The 19,972-nt window shown below is 42.0% G+C and overlaps 1 protein-coding gene across 1 annotated transcript; it reads right to left on the bottom strand.

Moving 5' to 3' along the window:
- Positions 1 to 67: 67 nt before the first annotated feature.
- cpsf1 (cleavage and polyadenylation specific factor 1) lies at positions 68 to 19,904 on the bottom strand. Its single transcript, XM_083765883.1, has 38 exons — positions 19,767 to 19,904; positions 18,989 to 19,157; positions 18,860 to 18,887; positions 18,372 to 18,505; positions 17,843 to 17,923; positions 17,507 to 17,658; positions 16,576 to 16,722; positions 16,190 to 16,329; positions 15,860 to 15,970; positions 15,679 to 15,772; positions 15,487 to 15,574; positions 14,376 to 14,525; positions 13,895 to 13,946; positions 13,724 to 13,797; positions 13,548 to 13,622; positions 12,967 to 13,047; positions 12,457 to 12,552; positions 12,070 to 12,237; positions 10,750 to 10,891; positions 10,132 to 10,310; positions 9,639 to 9,778; positions 8,619 to 8,793; positions 8,049 to 8,255; positions 7,730 to 7,816; positions 7,500 to 7,643; positions 6,362 to 6,514; positions 5,929 to 6,045; positions 4,461 to 4,551; positions 4,133 to 4,217; positions 3,867 to 4,008; positions 3,396 to 3,548; positions 3,116 to 3,292; positions 2,918 to 2,984; positions 2,763 to 2,810; positions 2,195 to 2,350; positions 1,077 to 1,206; positions 342 to 480; positions 68 to 239 (listed from the first exon to the last, which is right to left on the bottom strand). The coding sequence occupies exons 2-38, from the start codon at positions 19,130 to 19,132 to the stop codon at positions 192 to 194; spliced, it is 4,395 nt and encodes a 1,464-aa protein (XP_083622009.1). The 5' UTR covers positions 19,133 to 19,157; positions 19,767 to 19,904; the 3' UTR covers positions 68 to 191.
- Positions 19,905 to 19,972: the final 68 nt, after the last annotated feature.

The raw sequence follows: 19,972 nt of genomic DNA, 5'->3' as shown, positions 1-19,972 counted from the left end.
GTGATAATCTGTCTTAACATTTTTATTAACAAGTGAACTACTGTGAATGAAAAAGAAACACTAGCAGTTTTGATCCATTTTATTTTTTTGTGAACAAAATATTAAACTTTTTTTTTTTTTACGTAACAAAAAAATATGCATGATGAAATATAAAACAGCACTGTGGATGGTACAATAATACAAACATCTGCTCAAAAATGAGCCGTTACTCTGTCAACCTCCAGAAGATCGTCCAGGATCTGGAAAGGAAAATGGAAGATAGGACAAGATAGGATAGGACAGACGGTAATCCAAACCCACAAATGCACAACACAGCATGCCTGCTCATGTACAGTACTTACAATGTCTTGAGTGGTACCAATCTTCTTGGCCAGTTCACTGCGCTCCATGGTGCTCAGGTACAGGTATTTGTTGAGGAGTTCTCCATCCAGGATATTCCTCACGGCATTCTGCAGAGTTCGTCTGTCAGCCTGCAGCATTCTGAGGTGTAAATAAATATTAGATTTTTTTTTGCTTCAGTGTAATTTTAGTAATGTAATTTGTGTCAGCAATTACAAACCGGACTACATCCACAAAATGTAAATTCTACAGTATTGAATCTTTTTTGCTGAAGTTCCAAATCTGTTCTTGAATAGCAGTGTTAGAGAACCAATGTACCCCTATTATGTCCAGAATGGCTTATTTGCTTGTAATCTTTCTGTGCCGTATAAGGGCAGATTCACACTGTGGTCCCGGTTGCGCACTCGGGACCACAACACTGATGTTGTGGTAGTGTGAATGTTGCGTACCGGAGCAGATCAACCCAACCGTTCCCCAGGACCGGATGGAGGTAGTCTCGGGACCGAGTGAAGTGTACTCGATGTGTACTTATCGATGCAATGTGAAAGCATTGAATACAGTTGAATGAAGTGTACTCGGGTGCGGAAGCCGGAAGGATAAAGGCCAATGTGAATCATGGCCAGCGGGGACTAGGCAATTGTATTCGGGAACAGTTTGAATCAAACGGACTCAGTGTGAATCTACCCTAAGCAAACAGAGAAACTCTTCATAGCAAATAATGAAGTACGGAACCAAACCTGAAAGCCTTTGGGTTTAGGCCAGCATGATGGGGCAGCATGATGGTGAGTGCATTCTGCAACATGAGCAGTCGGCGGTATGTCTTCTCCTGCATGGGCAGGAGCAGCCCCATGCCTCCGTCTAGTGTGGCTACAGGGAGCACAGGGTAGAGACCACATTTAGACTGAATGGCTAAAAGTCCACATGACATTTCACAGACAGTTTTCTAAATCATGACAATTCTCTGAAAGATTTGAGGCACATTTTAACGATTTTGCAAAAATAGCAGACCTACAAGTTCACGAGTGGCGCGCTATGAGCTTGTAGATCTATTTTTCAAGAGCTTGTAGATCTGCAATTTTTCAATAGCTAAATTATAACATAATGTATGTAACCACCAAAATGGGTTCCCGCTCAATATGGGTTAGGGCAATACACTATAGTGAACATGATGTAATAAGGCAATTAAACGGTAATCATTTCGATTACTTTGTTAGACCATATTATGGTAAAATAAGGCAATAATTGTGAAAATCACTGAACCAATTACTAAAATGGTAACATGTCGCTCAATTTAGCAATTTCAATGTTAGGCAGAAACATTGTATTTCGCACTTTGTTCCTTAACCCATTCTGACCTGAGATCAGATTCATACGAGGTTTCCGCCAGACACACACTGGTCTGATGAACCCATCCTGACCTGAGATCAGATTCTAAAAATGTCAGTCGCTCTTCGATTTTTCAAAAATAGCAGACCTACAAGCTCGTATCGCGCCACTCGGTGGCGCGATATGAGCTTGTAGATCTGCTATTTTTAAATGGCTAAAGCATAACATGATGCCGACACCAAAATGGGTGCCCGGTCAGAATGGGTTAAAAATGAATACCCAACATCGTTGTATGACAGTGTCATGCAAAAGTAGCAAAACATTTGAATTTCCCCCAAAATAAAACACCAAGTTGAGGTGTAAAGTCTGGCAAGTATTAACAAGGATCTATTAATTAAACACAGTACAGGTTCTCTTTTCCATTTCCTAAAAATTTACAGTTTTGGACATACACGGTTTCCACCTGACGGCGAAGATACATTTCAATCCTATTGTCAGTCATGCCATGCCATGAAAGAGCTCTGCCTACCGAACCACGTGATGTGCTTGTTGTCCCAGGTCAGCGTCTTCTTGCTGGCTGAGTCCAGGGCTCCTCTGCAGGGCATCCTCCAGAATGTGTTGATGTGGGCTCCGGCGTTAAAGTCGGCTCGCCTCAGCAGACGCATTCCACCGAAGCTCTCCTTGGCTGCAATGATAAGACCATACATTATTGCACAACAATGGTTATCAGCATCAGGTCCAGGGGTCCTTGAGGGGGATCCCTGCCTAAATGGTTAATAGTGTGGAAACAAATGGATCCTTATGTGTCTAACTCAGAGAGTGTAGACATGGAACTAAATGGTCCCTTTTGGTTCCATTTGTACACAGACAAATTAACTTCAAAATGGGGTTCCGTGGCCTATGCATATCAAACTGGGGGTCCTTGAAATTAAAAAGGTTGAGAACCAGTGCATTACACAACTGGACATTGATTTCACATTCATTTATAGCTACCAAATAGGTACAGGTAATGCTGGAGAAGTTACTTTCAAAATGTTTTAAAACACTGAGTATACAGTAACGCTGGGTAAACATGTGAACATTTGTTTAATACCCACCTTCAGGTAAATACATGTATACGCCTAGATTCTTGTCTCGGTCAGACACTGATAGCAGAGAAAAAACAAAGATTGATTAGTAAAGGTAGAAATATCTTGGATAAGTTAAACATCCAAAGTATTCTTGTTCGTTTTTGCTGAAAGCACAACATTACCCAGGAATCCAAGCTGGTTGTTGTCCACCATGAATTCAACGCTGTAAACCTCCAGGGGCTTTGCATCCTGTAATAACAGCAAAGGAAAATCCTGTCAGTTTTGGAGAACAGGTCTCCTTGATTTGCATTAATTGCATTGCCATTGCATACATCTAGGGTTGCTTTGCGTATGTGCAGCTGTGCTCGTTCCGTCCGTACCTTGCTGACGAGGGACAGGGTTTTGCTCTCGGTCTGGTAGCGCAGCAGAGAGACGCTCTTCATGAGGTCAGCAGCCAAAATGAAGTTCTTAATGCTGTACATCTGGTGGATGTGGAGCTGGGTGTCAATGAAGGCCATGCCTGTTAGGTCATTGTCCTTCAGGCTCCATAGGAAGATCTGTGAAAATTGGATTGAGAGAGAGAGAATTGAACCAGGGACGTTGTGATTATTACCCCCCCCCCCCCCCCCCCCATGAAAAGTACTTTAAATACTACCACACCTTCTGGCCGATGGCTGACACCAGGAATCCACTGCAGTGGCACAGAGCCGTGACTGGACCCTTCTGCTCCTTCTCATACAACACTTTGAACTTGTTCTTGGTGAGGGGTTGTCCCGGCTCTGGTACCACTTCAATCACATCCAGGATCAAGATCTGAACCGGTACAAATCAATCAGTTATTCTTTATGCCAAAAAAACACATACATCTCACTTACAACGGGGCCCTACAAGTAATTATTACTGCATCATTCATTAGTAAATGCACAGTTTCACTGAACCTGAACTTAATAAGACAAGAGACAGTATCAGTACATTTTACACAACTTTGCCAAAAAAACAACTGATCTACATCCATTGCCAACGTGTGGTTCGCTTGTTGAACAGTTATTTTTGGCAAGCGACACCGTCACGCAGTGGACCATTAAATTGAGCTTAAAGTGCGGTGGCGAGGTGTGGGTGGGTTCTCCTTACCCTGCCCCTACAGGTGACCTCCTCCCCTTGCATTAGGCAGGTTCCTGCTGCTATGTACCCCTTCAGACCAGACACGGTCTCCTGGCTCTTCAGAGCCACCGTCTTCATGCAAGTCACGTGCTCCCACTCCTCCAGGTCAATCCTGAAGGACGCAAATAGAGGTCATGGCCTTTTCAACATTAGTTGAAGCTCTAATGAAGTTGAGAGTTAAGAGGCTTATTTGATTGGTTGATTAAATGTAACCTTGGAGGGGTGTGGGGTGTTACCGTGCATTGGGGATGGCCTCCCAGCTGACTGGAGAGATGAGCTGAATCGAGAACTTCTCCTGAGTAGGGTTGATGTAGCGCTCATCTGCAGGAGCACAAAAACGATATATGAACATGTATGAAAATATCATATATTCAGTGTGAGATACATTTTATACCATTTTCTAGTCCCATTAACCATACCAAACAATCATACACTTGACAAAAGACACTGAGAAAGGGTCGAAAAGTCAAAATATCATAAATACATTTTGGAGTATTCAAAAGTGAGTTGCGAGCCCCTGTATTGTTTTTCAAGGAGACTAACACAACTTTGATTAAGTCTGACCTCTGTCTATGACTTCAAACTCCTTCTCTTCGCCCGTCATCCGGGGGATGCGAGTGGTGAGCTCTTTGACGCTGGTGCAAACAGCGTAGACCTGAGAGGCAAACGGACATCACACACAAGAACATTCGATCAAAGGTTTAATCCCCTTTAAAGTGCTCTTCAATGATTTGTGTTTCTCTCCCCGTCAGAGGACCCTGGGCCTGAGTACTTTTATCTCAAACTTTTGAACGCGGGCCTGATCAATACGTATCAGTGTTTTCAAACCGCATCGTCATCACTTGAAAAGGAGCTTCACAGCTGAAGTCTGAAGTGATGCAAACGTGTGCAATGTGCACAATGAACGCCTGGCTGGAGAAATCAGTGATGAAAACAGGTAAAAAAAACAACTAGGAGTGTTCCTGCGAGAACATTTGAAATTATATTTGCTTTACTTCTAATGTGATGGTACGTGACAGAAATCTATGGATTTTCCTGTTATTTATGTTCATTTGATTAACAATCTTTTTTGATAAGGAGTAATTTTTGAGTAATTGACACCCCAATTACCCAGTATGTAGTAGACGAAACACATCGTTGATCATATTGAACTGCCCAATACGATTTGACTGGGACAATTCTGAGTTCTAACCGAATCAGCCCGAACCCCTATTTCAGAAGATCTGGTCACACATTATTGACACGCTTGATGGACTGAAGTGAGTGAATTCAATGTTATGTTGCCACCCCCCCTACTGTCATTTATGTATTTATTTTCGTATCAAGAACGTTTGCTACGATTGATTGTGATGTTGCTTGTGTCGCCCTTACAGTGTGGTAATAGTCATCAGCCATATGGGGTTTTTCTTTTGTCTTTTGTTTTTAATGTTGTTTTTTGGTTGGTTTGTATTTCTTCTTCTTTCTTTCTTTTTTAATTTCTTATACTGTTTTGAATCTGTTAATTCTATTTTATGAATATTTCTGAAATGCCCTGAAGAATTAATAAACTGTGTGTCCATGTCATGTATGTAAAATGAATGGTCTCAATTGGATTCCCCTGAAATAAAGGTTTCAATCAAAAGGTGATCACTGGTGGCACACTGGCATAAGTGTGAGAAAGAGGATTTTTCTTTTTAAACTAACATTAAATTAGGCTCATTAAATGAATGCAAATCCTGCACAATTCTACATTCATTCAAACTAAACTCTGACTGGGGAGAGAGTCTGGGATATAGGTGGGTTATTTCTAATGATCATTACAATGTCCTGATGTGAAACAAAATAGTCCAGAATTAGAAAGAAATTCCAAACATCTGTTGGAATTGTTTTTATCATGTGGTGTCATAATTCAACATAATGTTGATCAGGCACACTGACAAGAAAATAAAAACACAGCACTTCATTCATGTCAAAAAGGTTGCCGACCCCTGAATACAACACACACAGGTGGGCGTGTGTTGTATACCGTGTAGGGCAGATGGGCTGCACGTACCTTGGATTCCACATGATAGGAGACATAGTGTACAGTGCACCGCAGTGGGATCTTCCTAACAGGCCAAGGGGCGTCGTAAGACAGGTAGGTGGGAAGAACACTGATCCTCAACTCACCCTGTGGTCAAGCACATTCAAACACTACGTTTATCACAGCAACAGAAAACAACACGTGAAAATGAAAAGTACACATCTAACCACAGAGCAGTTCTTATTCTTAACCTCCCCCACATCGGTGGAGGTGTGGTGGCTCCCTCTGGCTCTCTCTGACTGCTCCCAGCAGTGACCTTTCAATGCACAAGCCTCGGAAACACAAATAGCCTAGATCTGAAGATACGCTACAGGCAAATGTTTACCCCCGTGTAGGCTGCTGAGGCAACCTTTCAAAGAAAAAGACAAATCCACAGACGGAAAAAACTGATGTTGTACTGTACCTGTTTGTTGAAATAGAGGAAGCCTTTGGGACAGTTGATGTTGTGGAAGGGGGCGAAAGACTCGATGGAGCCATCGATACTCATGGGATGAAGTCTCATCGCTCCCCGGGCTGTGACCAACATCCAATGAGGGGACGGTCCACAAATGAACACCTGAGCCCGCCACACAAAATGGACAAACACACAGCAATGTTGTAACCATTTTTACTCACAATCAAAATAGCTTGTAGATGCGCTCAGTGGCTATTTGAAATAATTCATGAGTGGCCCAGGCTGCCAGTGTGGTGGCCTGGGTTACAGTGCTGGTAAATATATGAAATGATGTATTTCCCAGTTACTGATGCAAGACAAAGGAAGTGAAAAGTCTACCAAAACTAACATAAAAACTAACAAAATAAGGGCAATGTCTTGAAATATGTTGTTTAAGTTGTGTGGCAGAATGAGGACGCCAAGTTGGAAAAGTTCTGGGTGTCTTATTTAAATGTACCGGGTAAGTCAGACAATTTATAATTATGGTTGTGAAAGTTGTAAAAGAAAACCTAACCGTAAAATAATTTGTTTGCTTAGTTTATTATAAATCATGTCATAACTTGTTTGAAAAATAAATAAATAATTGGCCCTATTTTTGGACCTAGAGTTTTGGTTTACTGAACATTTTCACGTGACCTATAAATGCCCAAAATAGGGACGCCAGGTTGAAAGTAGTTCAGCTTCCCGTGTCCCCTAGGGTAGGTACCCTCACAAAAAACATGCAGTAATCCTGGTCTCTAAACTGACCCCCCCCCCCTGCCCAGCCGGGGCGCCTGATGGAGGGGAAAGGAACTGGTTGGAATACCGTGTTCCTTCCACGCGCTACATCCAACTAGGAAAACTCCGCCTGTCAGGTGTAAAGGAGCAACTTGGACACTCAGGCATGAAGGAAGCAAGTCCGTTCAAGTCCGTTGCTCTCCCCATGTCCCCCATATGGGGACTAGGTTAATAATTTGATAATTGACACAGAGGTGAAAAATGGGTTACAAAATTGTGGGATACATCTTTTTTTTTAAAAGAAGAAAGTAGTTCAGCTTGAGTGGACACAGTCACAATGCTTCCATACAGTGCACCATGGATTCTTGTGCAGGCGATCAAACGTCCTTACCCCAGAGTATCCAGAGATGTCTTCAAAGTATCTGAACCTGGCCACACGACTCCTCACAGCTGAAGCATCCTCGCCAGCCCCGTCTGCCTTCTTATCCTTCCTCAGCTTGGTCTTCTTCTCTCTGAAGTTGATGTTGTGTGGCATCTTTGTAGAGCAGATATCTTTTTTTAAAGACATTGTTATTATTACTGATCACTCCAAATGTAATCCAGCTAGTCTTTATATCTTACCTTCTTGAAGCGCACTTTCAAGGTGTTTTGAGTCAGCTGATCATAGGGGAACGCCTCGTAGATTAGAAGTTCTTGCTCCACATGGACCTACAATACAAAATAAATACACTTGGACATTACATGTTAGGGTTTGGCAATTAATGAGTCTGATGCATTTGACCATCGTCGTGGTCTGTCTGATGAAAATATTCCTTCGTTTCCGACAAGGTAGAAGACTGCAAATGGCTGTCAAAGAAACAGTACAGGGCTGCATGATTATGGGTAAAATTATATTCTTTTATAATTCCACAGGGTTCATGTGGATAAATGCACAACTCACCAGCAGGTAGGGTCTGGAGCGATTGTACCCAAGCGACACCAAGGACACCTCTTTAACCAGTGGCATCTCTCCCTGCCTCGTCACCTCTTCTTTTTTACCCTCCCCCTGCGTTGCAGACTGGCCAGAAGAGCAGTCCACCAACACCCGCTGGCCCACAGGGAAGTTCTTCACCAGGAACACCAAACGCCAGTCTGGGAGCTGGAAGATCTGCACATGGGAAAAACACAATGATGACTATAGCTGAGGAGAGGGTGTTCCATTTGCAGAGGAAAATAAGTAAAGCGAGAACAGTCGAATCGAGCCAGTACTATGCAGTGGAGAAGTAGTATAACCCAATTAGACCAGATTTAAAAAACATTCACTCTGAAAGAATATATATTCAAAGACTTGCGCCACATTTTTACGACTTTTCAAAAATAGCAGACCTACAAGCTCATAGCGCGCCACCGAGTGGCGCGCTATGAGCTTGTAGGTCTGCTATTTTTCAATAGCTAAATTATAACATAATGTTTAAAACACCAAAAGGGGTTCCCGGCCCAAAAGGGGATAAATGTCCCAGCGATGGCGTACCTCCATGACACCGTTTTCTCGGACTATCATGCACCAGTGGGTGGGCTCTGATTTGCCGTGGCTTCCGTCGCTCCCCGAGGCCAAGAATGTAGTGGAGCTGCGAGTGGGACCGTCGTCCCTCATCGGAGCCCCCGTGTCTCCATAGAGCATTTCCTCCTCGTCGTCCACGGTGTTACTGCACACACACATTTGACATATTTTATTTGCGTTCACATTTAACAAGAAATTCTTGAACACAAACAATAGTGGATGCGCAAACTTGCGAAAACTCTACAACAAGTGCTTCAGGATACAGATCACGGGTACAGAAAGCATCGCCTTCTCCATATATGACCACTGCCAATTATTGCAGACACTGAACAGAACTTTGCCGATGCCTTTAGCTCTCGGCTTGGGCATGCCTGCAATCTGAAGGCCTCTCACGACTTCCAAATATGAACACAAGTAGTTTATATTTGTAGCCAAGCTGTATAATAGCATCCTTAAGACGCTGGTACTTAAGCACCTTGGTACGGCATTTTGCGCGCACGTGCACATGCACATGCACATGCACATGCACATGCACATGCACATGCACATGCACATGCACATGCACATGCACATGCACATGCACATGCACATGCACATGCACATGCACATGCACATGCACATGCACACGCACACACCAGTGTGCAGCTACACTCAGTGATGTCTTCAAAAGGTGACTGATTGATGCTCACTAGGGCTGCAACTATCATTTAGCGATCAATTACTTGCATTGAATAATCGTAATAATCATATGTAGTTTTTTTTTCTTCCAATTTAACTAAATCGATTATTATTACCATTTCATAATTCTACATACAAGAGTGCTCACAACGCATCACATCGGCCGCATTGCGAGCCATCTTTTAGTTCAGCTTTTTTGATTGAATTTTTTTAAAGATTCTGGAAATATCTGGAATTATCTGAAAATGTCTGAGATTTGTTTTTGGTTGATTAACTTTTGCACTTTTTGTTCACGCTCATGTTAATGGTTACCTGAGGTCATGAATGACGGTCTCCGTCTCCGACTCGTTCCTGACCCTCGTGACCTCGTGAGCGGAGCAGCTGACTTTGTTCTCTGTGGTGAACATGCCGCTGACGTCTCGGTACGTGCACATCGTAACCACACGGGATTGCTAGCGGGGAAAAGACACCAGAGCCACACATTGGTCAGGCAACAAGCCTCTCAGAGAATTGTCCATGTTTGGTTGTAAAGAAGAAATCCTGGTTATCTTACAAGTTGAGAAAAACTAGTTTTATTCTCCCTGCAAATACACCATGATATCGCGATGATGTAAGATGATAAGGGTTGGTAAAGCGCCCCTCACTTCACACGGGTGTGATGTTTTTCATCAATTAGTGACCTACCGGTATTTTATACTGACTTTGTGTCACACAAAAGGAGGAAGAACAGCCAATTTGTAAATTATCACTGGAATTGCTACAGTTACAGACAAGTTAAGTATGTTTCTGGGAGGCGTCAACTCACAGCGGAGATGGGAGGTTTCTGCAGAGACAAGCGGTGAGTCTTGCCCATGTAGGAGTCACTCTTCAGTACGAACATGGTGACCACGCCCTCTGCGGTCATGATGACCACATAGGGGTCAGCCACAGAGCACTGCACTATGGGAGACCCCAGGTCCACCGGGATGAAGTGCAGCTGTGTCACTGAGAGCAGAGTGGGACAAAGGATTGTGCAACTTGTATCTATTTGTATTATATTTATATGTGTTTATAAAATAAATAAAAACATTTAACATATATCTTATCTGGCAACTATCAGACTGCTGAATAAGAACTAAGCCCGTTGCCACTGCACCGATTGAACTGAACTATTTCATATGCATACTTGACACTTAATTATGATGCACTTTAGTTACATGATACAATGTATTTACTACGGTATGTAGATTAGTTATATATTATATGTACTTCATGTCCTCGGCTCCCCCCTCCTCTTTTCTCTTCAATTCTCTATCTATCTTTGAACTGCATTGATGAGCCTGCACAATAAACAATTTCACCTACCGAAATGTGATGTGACAATAAAGATTGATTCCGATTCTGTTCTAGTGTATTGCCGTACGTGCATCATTATAACACGTACCTCCTTCCAATAGTCTTATGCCCATGGGGGAGACTTGGATGATGTACTTGTTGTCCCCAATGTTTCCAGCGAACACGGTGGGTCCCTGAGTGGCAAAGCCACTGGTGTCCAGCTCCATGATCTCCTGGCCAGTCTGAAGAATCTACACCGCAAAACACACAGGAGTGGACACCAATCAGACACTAGTGCTGCCAGAAGTGGCCAAATATGACACTCGAATATTCCTTTTAAAACACCACATGGATTCGAACGAATTTCGAATGATTTTGAATGTCGAATGTATATGATTTTAATATGGATATGAATATTGCAGCCTAAAATGCTGTAAAACTTTCTCTTTCTTTATCTATATGGTCCAGTCCTGTATGGGCCGCGGTTGGTGCTGAGAAATGCGCTCTTGAGTCTTGCAAGATCAAATGAATGATTCATAATTATCTTAATAGCCTAATTTCTGTATAATGTTTTAGTGTACGTAGCACAGTCTCGCCAGAACTCACACAGCATTTTTTTTATTTGAATCTTAATTTAATAAATGTGATTATTCTTTTATTTTTTACATTTGAATATTCATTCGAATATGGAATATTTGTTGGCAGCACTATCAGACACCACAACAACCCTTGCAGTCTTAAGGCCAGTCCACACCACTGCAGTCTGCAACGCTCTCAAAAACTGCAAGGAGCTGCATTGGTGTGGACTGGCCTTTAGAGAACTGGATGCTGGCTGGGGTGCAAGTGGTTAAAGAATAATGGACCGTTTTAAAGGCCCAAGATTGAAGGTTTCTTTATTGTTATTTCTTCTGTGTAGGTACACAAAGGTACATTTATTTACATAAAAATACAAAAACATTGTGAGATGGCCCCATTTCTACTCTGTGTCTTATTGGTGAGCTGTGGACAATTCAGGAAAAACTATCGACCAATGACATTATCTAAAATAAAGCATTTCTTTTCCTGGCAGTTAGCATGCAGCTGAAAGAAGCCATTGTTCTCATCAACCAATACAAAAAAAAAAGGAACAAGTTTGAAATATTGTTTGAAATGACCAAACCTGCCTATCAACTATGTCATTGGTTGATAGGCTGAATTGACCACAGCCCTCCTCTCTCTGAGAGACAGAGCGAGTAGACAGAAATGGTACCGTCTTATAATGAGCATTAGTGAGGACCAATTAAGGTTGAAAAATGGGTGAAGTGCTCCTTGAAATCAGCAGAGAAACATTATAGAATTACTGGGAGAAGAGTGTTTGTTTTGCTAGACAATGGACATAGCCGGTCCTTCCGGACACAGTGCGTGTGCGTGTGCATGTGTGTGAGTGCACCATAGTGGAGTCTTCTCTGCTCAGAATCAGGAAGCCGTGCTTCTTCTTATCGTCCTCGATGACCGGCTCCGCTTTCTCCTCCTTCTTCTTCTCCTCTTCCTTCTCACCATCCTCAGCAGCCGCCTCTGGTTCTGCCCCTTTCTCAGGCTCAGCCTTTTTTTTCTCAACCTGCAAAATTAAAACACACATAATTTTTGGTTTTTTAAAGAAAAAAAGATCCCTAAATGCTGTAGGATTATTAACTAAACACAGGGGTGGGTGTGTGTGTGTGTGTGTGTGTGTGTGTGTGTGTGTGTGTGTGTGTGTGTGTGTGTGTGTGTGTGTGTGTGTGTGTGTGTGTGTGTGTGTGTGTGTGTGTGTGTGTGTGAGAAAGGGGGTATACACTACTTTTTTATCTTCTTTTACTTCATTGGAGATCACAGTCCACATGTCATGACAACCTGGCAGCTCAAAGGTGGTGACAACCTGTGGTCTGATGCTTCTCTGGAAAACGGAAATAGATTCAAACAAAAAAATATAAATAAATATAACATAAAGGTGTAGACCGGGGTCCCAGATACATTTAAAAAAAAACATTGAAATTAAAAGGCTGAGAATCACTGGTGTAATAAATAATTCTGACATGGTACATCAAGCAAGTGTATTAGATGAGGGTTTGTATCTGGGGTGTTTACAGGCTACTCCGCTGATCTCTGAGGCAACCCTGGTAAACCCAGACGTCACTGTAGCACCGTCACTGAGCCCGTGGCAGACTTTCCTCACCACCACAGGTCTTAAAGGACGGTGCAGCAAACACTGCTCTAGCATGAACATACACAGAGTTTAACACATTAAGACTTTGCCATGACTGTGGGAAAAGTATCGCCTCCACCAAACTGAAATATGTCCCACTATTACCTGAAGCACAGACAGCGCACCGTTCTTCCCGTACCCAGAACACACAACGACCTCCAGGTCAGGCTCAGGGTTGTTCTGGAACTGTGGGCGAGTAAGAGTCAACAACGTCAACAGTGGAAGTTGAAAGGTGGACGATGCCGGGGACGGTAGTCCCAACAATTAGCTCTGGTCCAGGGGTGTAAATGCTTCAATTACACTTTGTTGCACACCAGTGTCACATGCTGAAAGTAGCCACTGAAAATAGCCAATCTACAAGCACTGGTGTAAAGTAGCAGTAGCTGTAAACTCATAATGTAGATTGGCTATTTTCAGCACTCGACACTGATGCACAAAAGATCTGTCTTCAGCATTTTCTGCAATCTTTTTTTGTTTGTTCTTATTTGCGTGTTTGGTCACTGTAGGATAATTATTATTTTCAATATTCATGAATGTGTTTAAAAAGTTTAAATGAAATGAATGCACAACAAGCGAAAAGTTGTGTCACTAAAGTAAAGACTGCAAGAAATGATCACAGCTGTAACTAATGCACTGGACCAGAGAACCCCAAATATAGGCATGTATTTAATATAATCATACTGTACCTCCTCAGACAAGAAGGCAGGCTCGCCCATGGATGCACTGGCACAGGGTCCGATGTTTAATATGCTATCACACACCTGTAAAAAGGAATAATAATAATAATAATAATAATAACAATAATAATAATAATAATACTATGCCATATGGAAGATATATATTAGCCGTTATGGCTTTGTACCTCAAAAGAATAGGTGGACAGCTGAGTGCCTGACAAGGCCTCATTGCCATACACTTCAATCTCATCCACCTCATCTGTATATAAAGAAAAGGGGGAAAACTGTTATTACATATTTTTTGGTGGAAGAGATACTTATGAGCATTAAAAAAATGTACAGTAGAGATGCTATACCAGTCCAGTTAGCAGCAGAATCAATCCTCTTCTTTTTGCTGGGTGGCTCTTCCTGAAAAAAAAAAAAAAGGTTATTAGCAATGAGTTGTTGTAACAACAATTGGACACAAAGGGGCAAATCAAACAAAAACATGATAAGAATTAACCTTGAGTTCAATAAACATCACTCTTACTATATCTTATCAAAACCAACATTTAAATGCACATTTTTATTTTAACAAAATGTGCCTAAATGACAAACGGACATAATTTACATTATGTGCCTACACGAAAAACCTTGTCAGGTGTAAACAATATATATATATGTCAAATTTAGAAAATAGCCAATCTACAAGATCACATGGTGTTGTGATTTGCACCGCTTGTGAGTTTGTAGAGCTGCTATTTTCCCTGAACGTTCACCTACTTTCGCAAACTGTTATTTATCCTATTTATGACATGCCCAGAATAGGGTTAATGTGTTTAAACTCAAAACATTTACTTGTTTATCTTTATCCATCTCTTTCTCTTTGTCATGGTTTTCATCGCCCTCTTCCGTTGTGGCCTCTTGGAGTTTCTCTGTGTACTTCAGGAGCAGAGAGTTTCCAAGTCGAGAGCCCAGGAACAGATACCCAGGCTCCATGGTCATCATCTGCAAGAGAATATCACACATTAAGTAGGGTAGGGTTAAAGGGGATATTTCACTTTCAAACATGTTTTAACACTTACAGCACGTAGGACGCCTGAGAACGTCATAGGATACCGAACGTAGAGTTCTAAGGACGTCTGAGGACGTCCTAGCGACATCCCAGCGATGCGGGGCGAGATATTAATATTCAGAATTTTTCCTATTTATTTTTTTGGCATTTCGCTTTTCGCTTGCCGTATGCTAACGCTCAGTGCAACTATTAGCTTATTATTGACTCCCACGTTAGCGAGACGGAAAGAATGACTCGTAGCTCCTAATCCAGGGCGCTCTCCGTGGTGATGAATAGAGCGATATGCTGGCGCTTATTTTCTGCTCCTCATCCGTCTCTCCCGCAAAATATGAACGCTTTTTGGAGCGTAAAACAATATATTAAGATGATCGGGATGTTGAGGTCACTTTGTAAAGTCAACTTTTTTAGGAAAGTGTTTCCGGTTCATGGCTTTCAAAGTAAAAGCAATCAGACACCTCCGGTATTCTATAGCCTATATTTTGAAGGCAGTCGGCGTACTCAATGTGTTAATGTCTATTGTGGCTTTTGTGAGCACCCTAGCCAGAAAAGGTAATTGAAAATACATGTCCCCCCTCACATAATTATGCCAATATCAGTCACCAGAACAAGGGCGGACGTTTTCTATGAATCTAACATGGTTAAAATGTTTGAGTTTGAAGTTACAATTGGGTTTGTATAGGAAGGGGTCGTGCATGTCTGATAAAAATGTATGTCAAATATCTAAACATTGAATATTGAACATGAAAACTGTCTGAGGTCAATACACAAAAGCCTGAGATAATGTTAAAATGACCCAAAACATGTTTGAAAGTGAAATATCCCTTTAACAAGAACCAATTCCTGGATCCTACATCCTATGTTTGTGAGCTCTTAACTGCACACAGCAGCACTCACACAGGTAGTCAGGACGCTGGCTGCAGCCTTGTCAAAATGGAAAGCCCGGACACTCCTCATGCCGTCAGTGATGAGGGTCAACACGTAACTACGGAGATGAGAGCAGAACAGCGAAACAGTGAACAAAGTGTCATCCTGGTTGATGTACCATTACATTCCTAGTCAAAATGTATACGGTTTAACTGCACTCACATTTCACCTCCTTTCAAAGAGATGACCATCTTATCATAGCCGATGAAGGCCGCCTGGGAACAGTCCAAGGAGATCCTTACTTCATCCTGTGTGCCTGCATGACCAAAACACATGATGATATTGAGTTAAAAGAGATCAGTGGAGAGACGTGTGTTTGCGTACTGTAGATGTGAATACTCACGAAGGGGGAAGGCTGTGGTCCCTGTTGTCAGTGAATTGAGGGAGACCCCAAACGGTGGAACGCTCTGGTTTAAGTATAGCAATGAATTCACAGCAAACACCACTACTCCACCTATCAGTGAAGACAGAAGCCGTAATGAAACTCATCAGTGTAGTCAGACACATTTCTTGGCGTGATCACGTTTATTTTCCATCTTTCTTCATAATCATGCATGTGAGCAGTAGGGCGTTTCCTTGACATGCATTTTCATTGTGAAAAACAGATTTTGTTTTTGTTCATTATGAAAATAAAGACAAATCCAATGACAAAATCAATCAATGCTGGGCTCACCGATGGGCTTGGGAACAGCCATGACCTGAGTACAGTCAAACGGCAGGTTGGTGAGAGACCAGATGACAGGATGCACCTTCTGCATGATGTTGAGTGAGATGGCCACAATGCTACAGGTGTCCTGACGTACAGCCACACGCCTGCCAACGGTTATCACACAAAACTGTCACATGCTGAATATGCTTTGTGGTGATTAGTAGCATCAAGAGGTGTTATTCTTTCAACTCTTGGTTCTCATCTCAACAGAAATGCCAGCCAAACAGAAAAAGAAAAGTGTAGACACAACACAAGATGCATTAGATAACACTTCTCTGAATGATACCATAGCCCAAGAATAAGGATGCCAACATGTAAATGTAAAGTTAGTGGTGTTTTGGCAGACTGACCCAGGCCAGGTTTGGTTGGGCTCATATAGGATGAGCAGTGTGGGTTCATAGTAACCATGAAGGAACTTCATGTCAATGATGTTCAGCAGCTTCTCGTCCAGCTCACGCACGTCAATGTTGTAGCTGGGCAGAAAGTTGGATTTGGGCCTGCAGGGCAAGACGAAAACGGACCCATGCATTAGACATACTGTACAGTACGTGACCGGGATCAGAAATACACAAAAGGATGCAAATTAGATTTTACTGTAACTTGCAGGGGTGAAACTAATACTTGATCTAGAGAAGATCAACAGATTAACCGATTATGAAAATAATGGTAACTTGTACAGTATCACAAATGTTATGTTACCCGTTCTAGGGTTAACAGACCAGGCAGTCTGATTTTAATCCTCACTACCAGCAAGACGACCTGAGGGCAAGAAGCAACCTCGCCCTTGCACGCCTGGGTGACGGCAGACTGCTGGGCGAGCGCTGGCACTTTGGCATGGGGGGTCAGATCGACATATGGAATGAATTCTGTACTGGCCATATATGGAGCGTGTCTTGAGTGTACAGGGTCTGATGACGTCAGATAAACATATGGAATGTCAGAACAGGAAGGACGGGTGATGTGGGAATAAAATATGGATGTCAGAACAGGTCAGCTCCATATATGGAGATCTAAGGGTTTGAGGTCAGATGTAGAATTGCTGGCCGGATCTTTTCATAGTAAATGCGACCTATGGTCGCAATTAGCATATATTGCATAAGTGTATGCAGCGAGGGTATACAAGTAGATGTCAGCCTACATTTCTTAATGTCATTCACTGACAATTTAAAAGTTGTAAGGTATACCGTACAGTATGTAGGCCTACATATGTTCCATCACATTTAGAACCATTTCCGGAACCGGTTTATCATGCTGTCCAAGCTGGTCTGAATCAATCCTTACCCTTCACCAACAACCGCCTCTTGCTCATCCGTCAGTGTGTCTTTCCTGAACGGCAACACAATAAGTTTGGTGCCGTAAACCAGCATCACAGCACAGCGATTCTCTGGATCCACACGGACAATAGGAATGTGTACATTCTGGACGAATCCATCCTGCAAATTCAGATCAGAACATACCGGTGAGTAAGTACATTTGGGCTACTTTTTTCTGGAAATCAACGTGTACGATCAATCAACAGTTTCCCTGTCCAGCATTCACTGTAAATATTCTTGGATGTCAAACTGTACTTAATAGAAGGGAAAATATATCAAATAAAATAAAAACGTTTCCACATACTCTGAGCTCAGGCTCCTCATAGAAGAGAAGAGAACATGTCTTCAGGTCGTGGGTCCCTGGGTCATACTCCACCACTGACAACTAAGAAGAGAAAATAGTCAATCAGTCTGCTAGTTTTTGAGGGGCGCTACCCCCTCCTATCCCCAGCTATGAGGGTCTGTGTAAACACAAACATTGAAGACAAAAGTGTGTAAACACAAACATTGAAGACAAAAGTGAGGACTTTTGTGTAAACACAAACATTGAAGACAAAGGTGAGGACGCAAATTGTGATTGGCCACATTTGTGATGATTTGATTGGTTGAGAACGGAATGTGATGTATGATGATGTATGATAAGAGTGCCCCTCACTTCATGCAGGTGTGATTTTGTTTTCCCACTGCAGTGCACACCAGTATTTTGCTTTTATCATTGTTGCACTGAATGTCGGCATGTCTGTCTTTCCCTTTTCATTCTCTAATGGCTCACGTACTGTACTCATACTGTAACTGGTACAGAACAGTGCTTTTGCGCTGGTCAGAGAGCATACCTTCGCATCTTTGAAACTGAGCAGCAGAGCATCTCTGTTCGCCGCTCCGAGCTGCACACTGGCCATAGACATGATATTGCCAAAAAGCGAGAAGGATGCCACCTGCTCCAACTTCTCCTTTCGTGTTTTTGCATCTGTAGGTGAAGGTATAAAAGATCAAAATACGGGACAAATAATATCATATCGTTGCTGTCCGGAAGAACTCCATTTTTGAGGGTTTTTTTTTTTTTATCATTCATAAACCGCAGTGCTATTGAACCCCCTTTACGTCTTTGTGTTGGTTAGAAAAATACTGAACCAATGAAAAGTACGGTATTTAAAAAACGCTTTGACAAAAACCTCCTAATTCCACTTGAGCTGGATTTTTGTTTTTCTCCATTTCCTGAAAAATGAACATTTTGTAGTTGGGTGGTTTCTTCCAGACAGCAGAGATATCAAGTTGCCAAATAGCATCGCTAACAAGAGAAAGGGCATTTATTTGGACATACCTGGAGCTTTGTCTGACTTTGAGGTATTCTGAAATAATAATGCAATTGAGTCAATGTCATACACATTCATTCATCCATTCTTGAATAAAAAGCACAACGGTCAAGATTATTATTAAGTGAGAGCCTCACCTCCACATCATGGATTATCCTGTAGATATATAGCTGAGACGTACCAGCCACGACCAGGTTCTTCTCCTTACTGGAGATGAAGTTGCAGTAGACAGAGAACTCCACTGCAGTGGGGGTGTGGGCTTGTCTGTACACCGCATACATCCTGAATTACTGCAGCGCTCAGCATCTGCATTAATATCAGCATCAACAACAGCATCAGCAATGCATCACCCATACACGACGAATAGCGAAAACAGCTTATCTGGATCTGCTATTTTCGCATTTTTGTCTTTCTTTTTTTTTTTTTTTTTGGCACTTGGCATGATCTTCAAAAAAGTGAAGCCAAATTTAAAGTGGTTATCAGTAATCAGTTTCATATCAAATGCCTTCTTGAGTCCTTCTATGGAGCCAATTTGAGAAGATCAAAGGCAGATTACATTACTACAAATACGTTTGATACATTAATTGTTCATATTGATACATACATCAAAGGATTCATTCATTCGTGCCATGGGGGCTACGAAAGGATGCTGAACATTAGCCTTTCAGATAACATTTAACGCGAACCTAACCAAGAAGCAACATATATGACCTGCTACTTCACTACATCCACATATACTTCACGTTTAATTCAAAGCAGAAGTTATTTTATTAAATATACAAGAATTGAACCATATCTCTACTAAATAGCTCGTGGGCTCCATAACACTAAGCTAACATTAGCCTAGATGTTAAGCACCTGCCTCCTAAATGCTTTTGTTTTCTGACTGCCCGTAAACTAAACATTTGAACTTACTTATAGTAAAAACGTTATAGGAACTTTGAGTTTTATTTCCCTCCTTTTTTCTATGAATTTAATACGCCATAGTATTGGATTCCGAACTAGCAGCGTAGCTACACCACACTGGCCAGTACGATGTTGTTAGCTTTTTTCTTTTTCTTTACTATCCCCGGCTGTTAACGCCTACGCCTTCCGGCAAATCCTTCAAAATAAGAGTATTT

This window comes from Protomyctophum parallelum (genome assembly GCF_964188405.1).
Source record: "Protomyctophum parallelum genome assembly, chromosome: 1".
Classification (NCBI taxonomy): domain Eukaryota; kingdom Metazoa; phylum Chordata; class Actinopteri; order Myctophiformes; family Myctophidae; genus Protomyctophum; species Protomyctophum parallelum.
The sequence above is the reverse complement of the archived record's forward strand: the minus strand, read 5'-3'. Positions and strand labels throughout refer to the sequence as shown.

Bases quoted from the DNA above. Each gene is read 5' to 3' on its own strand.
- cpsf1 (XM_083765883.1), bottom strand. From the start codon at position 19,132: ATGTATGCGGTGTACAGACAAGCCCACACCCCCACTGCAGTGGAGTTC. The intron at 12,553-12,966 runs GTAATAGTGGGA...TCCGTTTTCCAG, and splicing joins GTGCGCTGTCTGTGCTTCAG to AGAAGCATCAGACCACAGGT. The intron at 2,351-2,762 runs GTGGGTATTAAA...TTATCATTGCAG, and splicing joins ATACATGTATTTACCTGAAG to CCAAGGAGAGCTTCGGTGGA.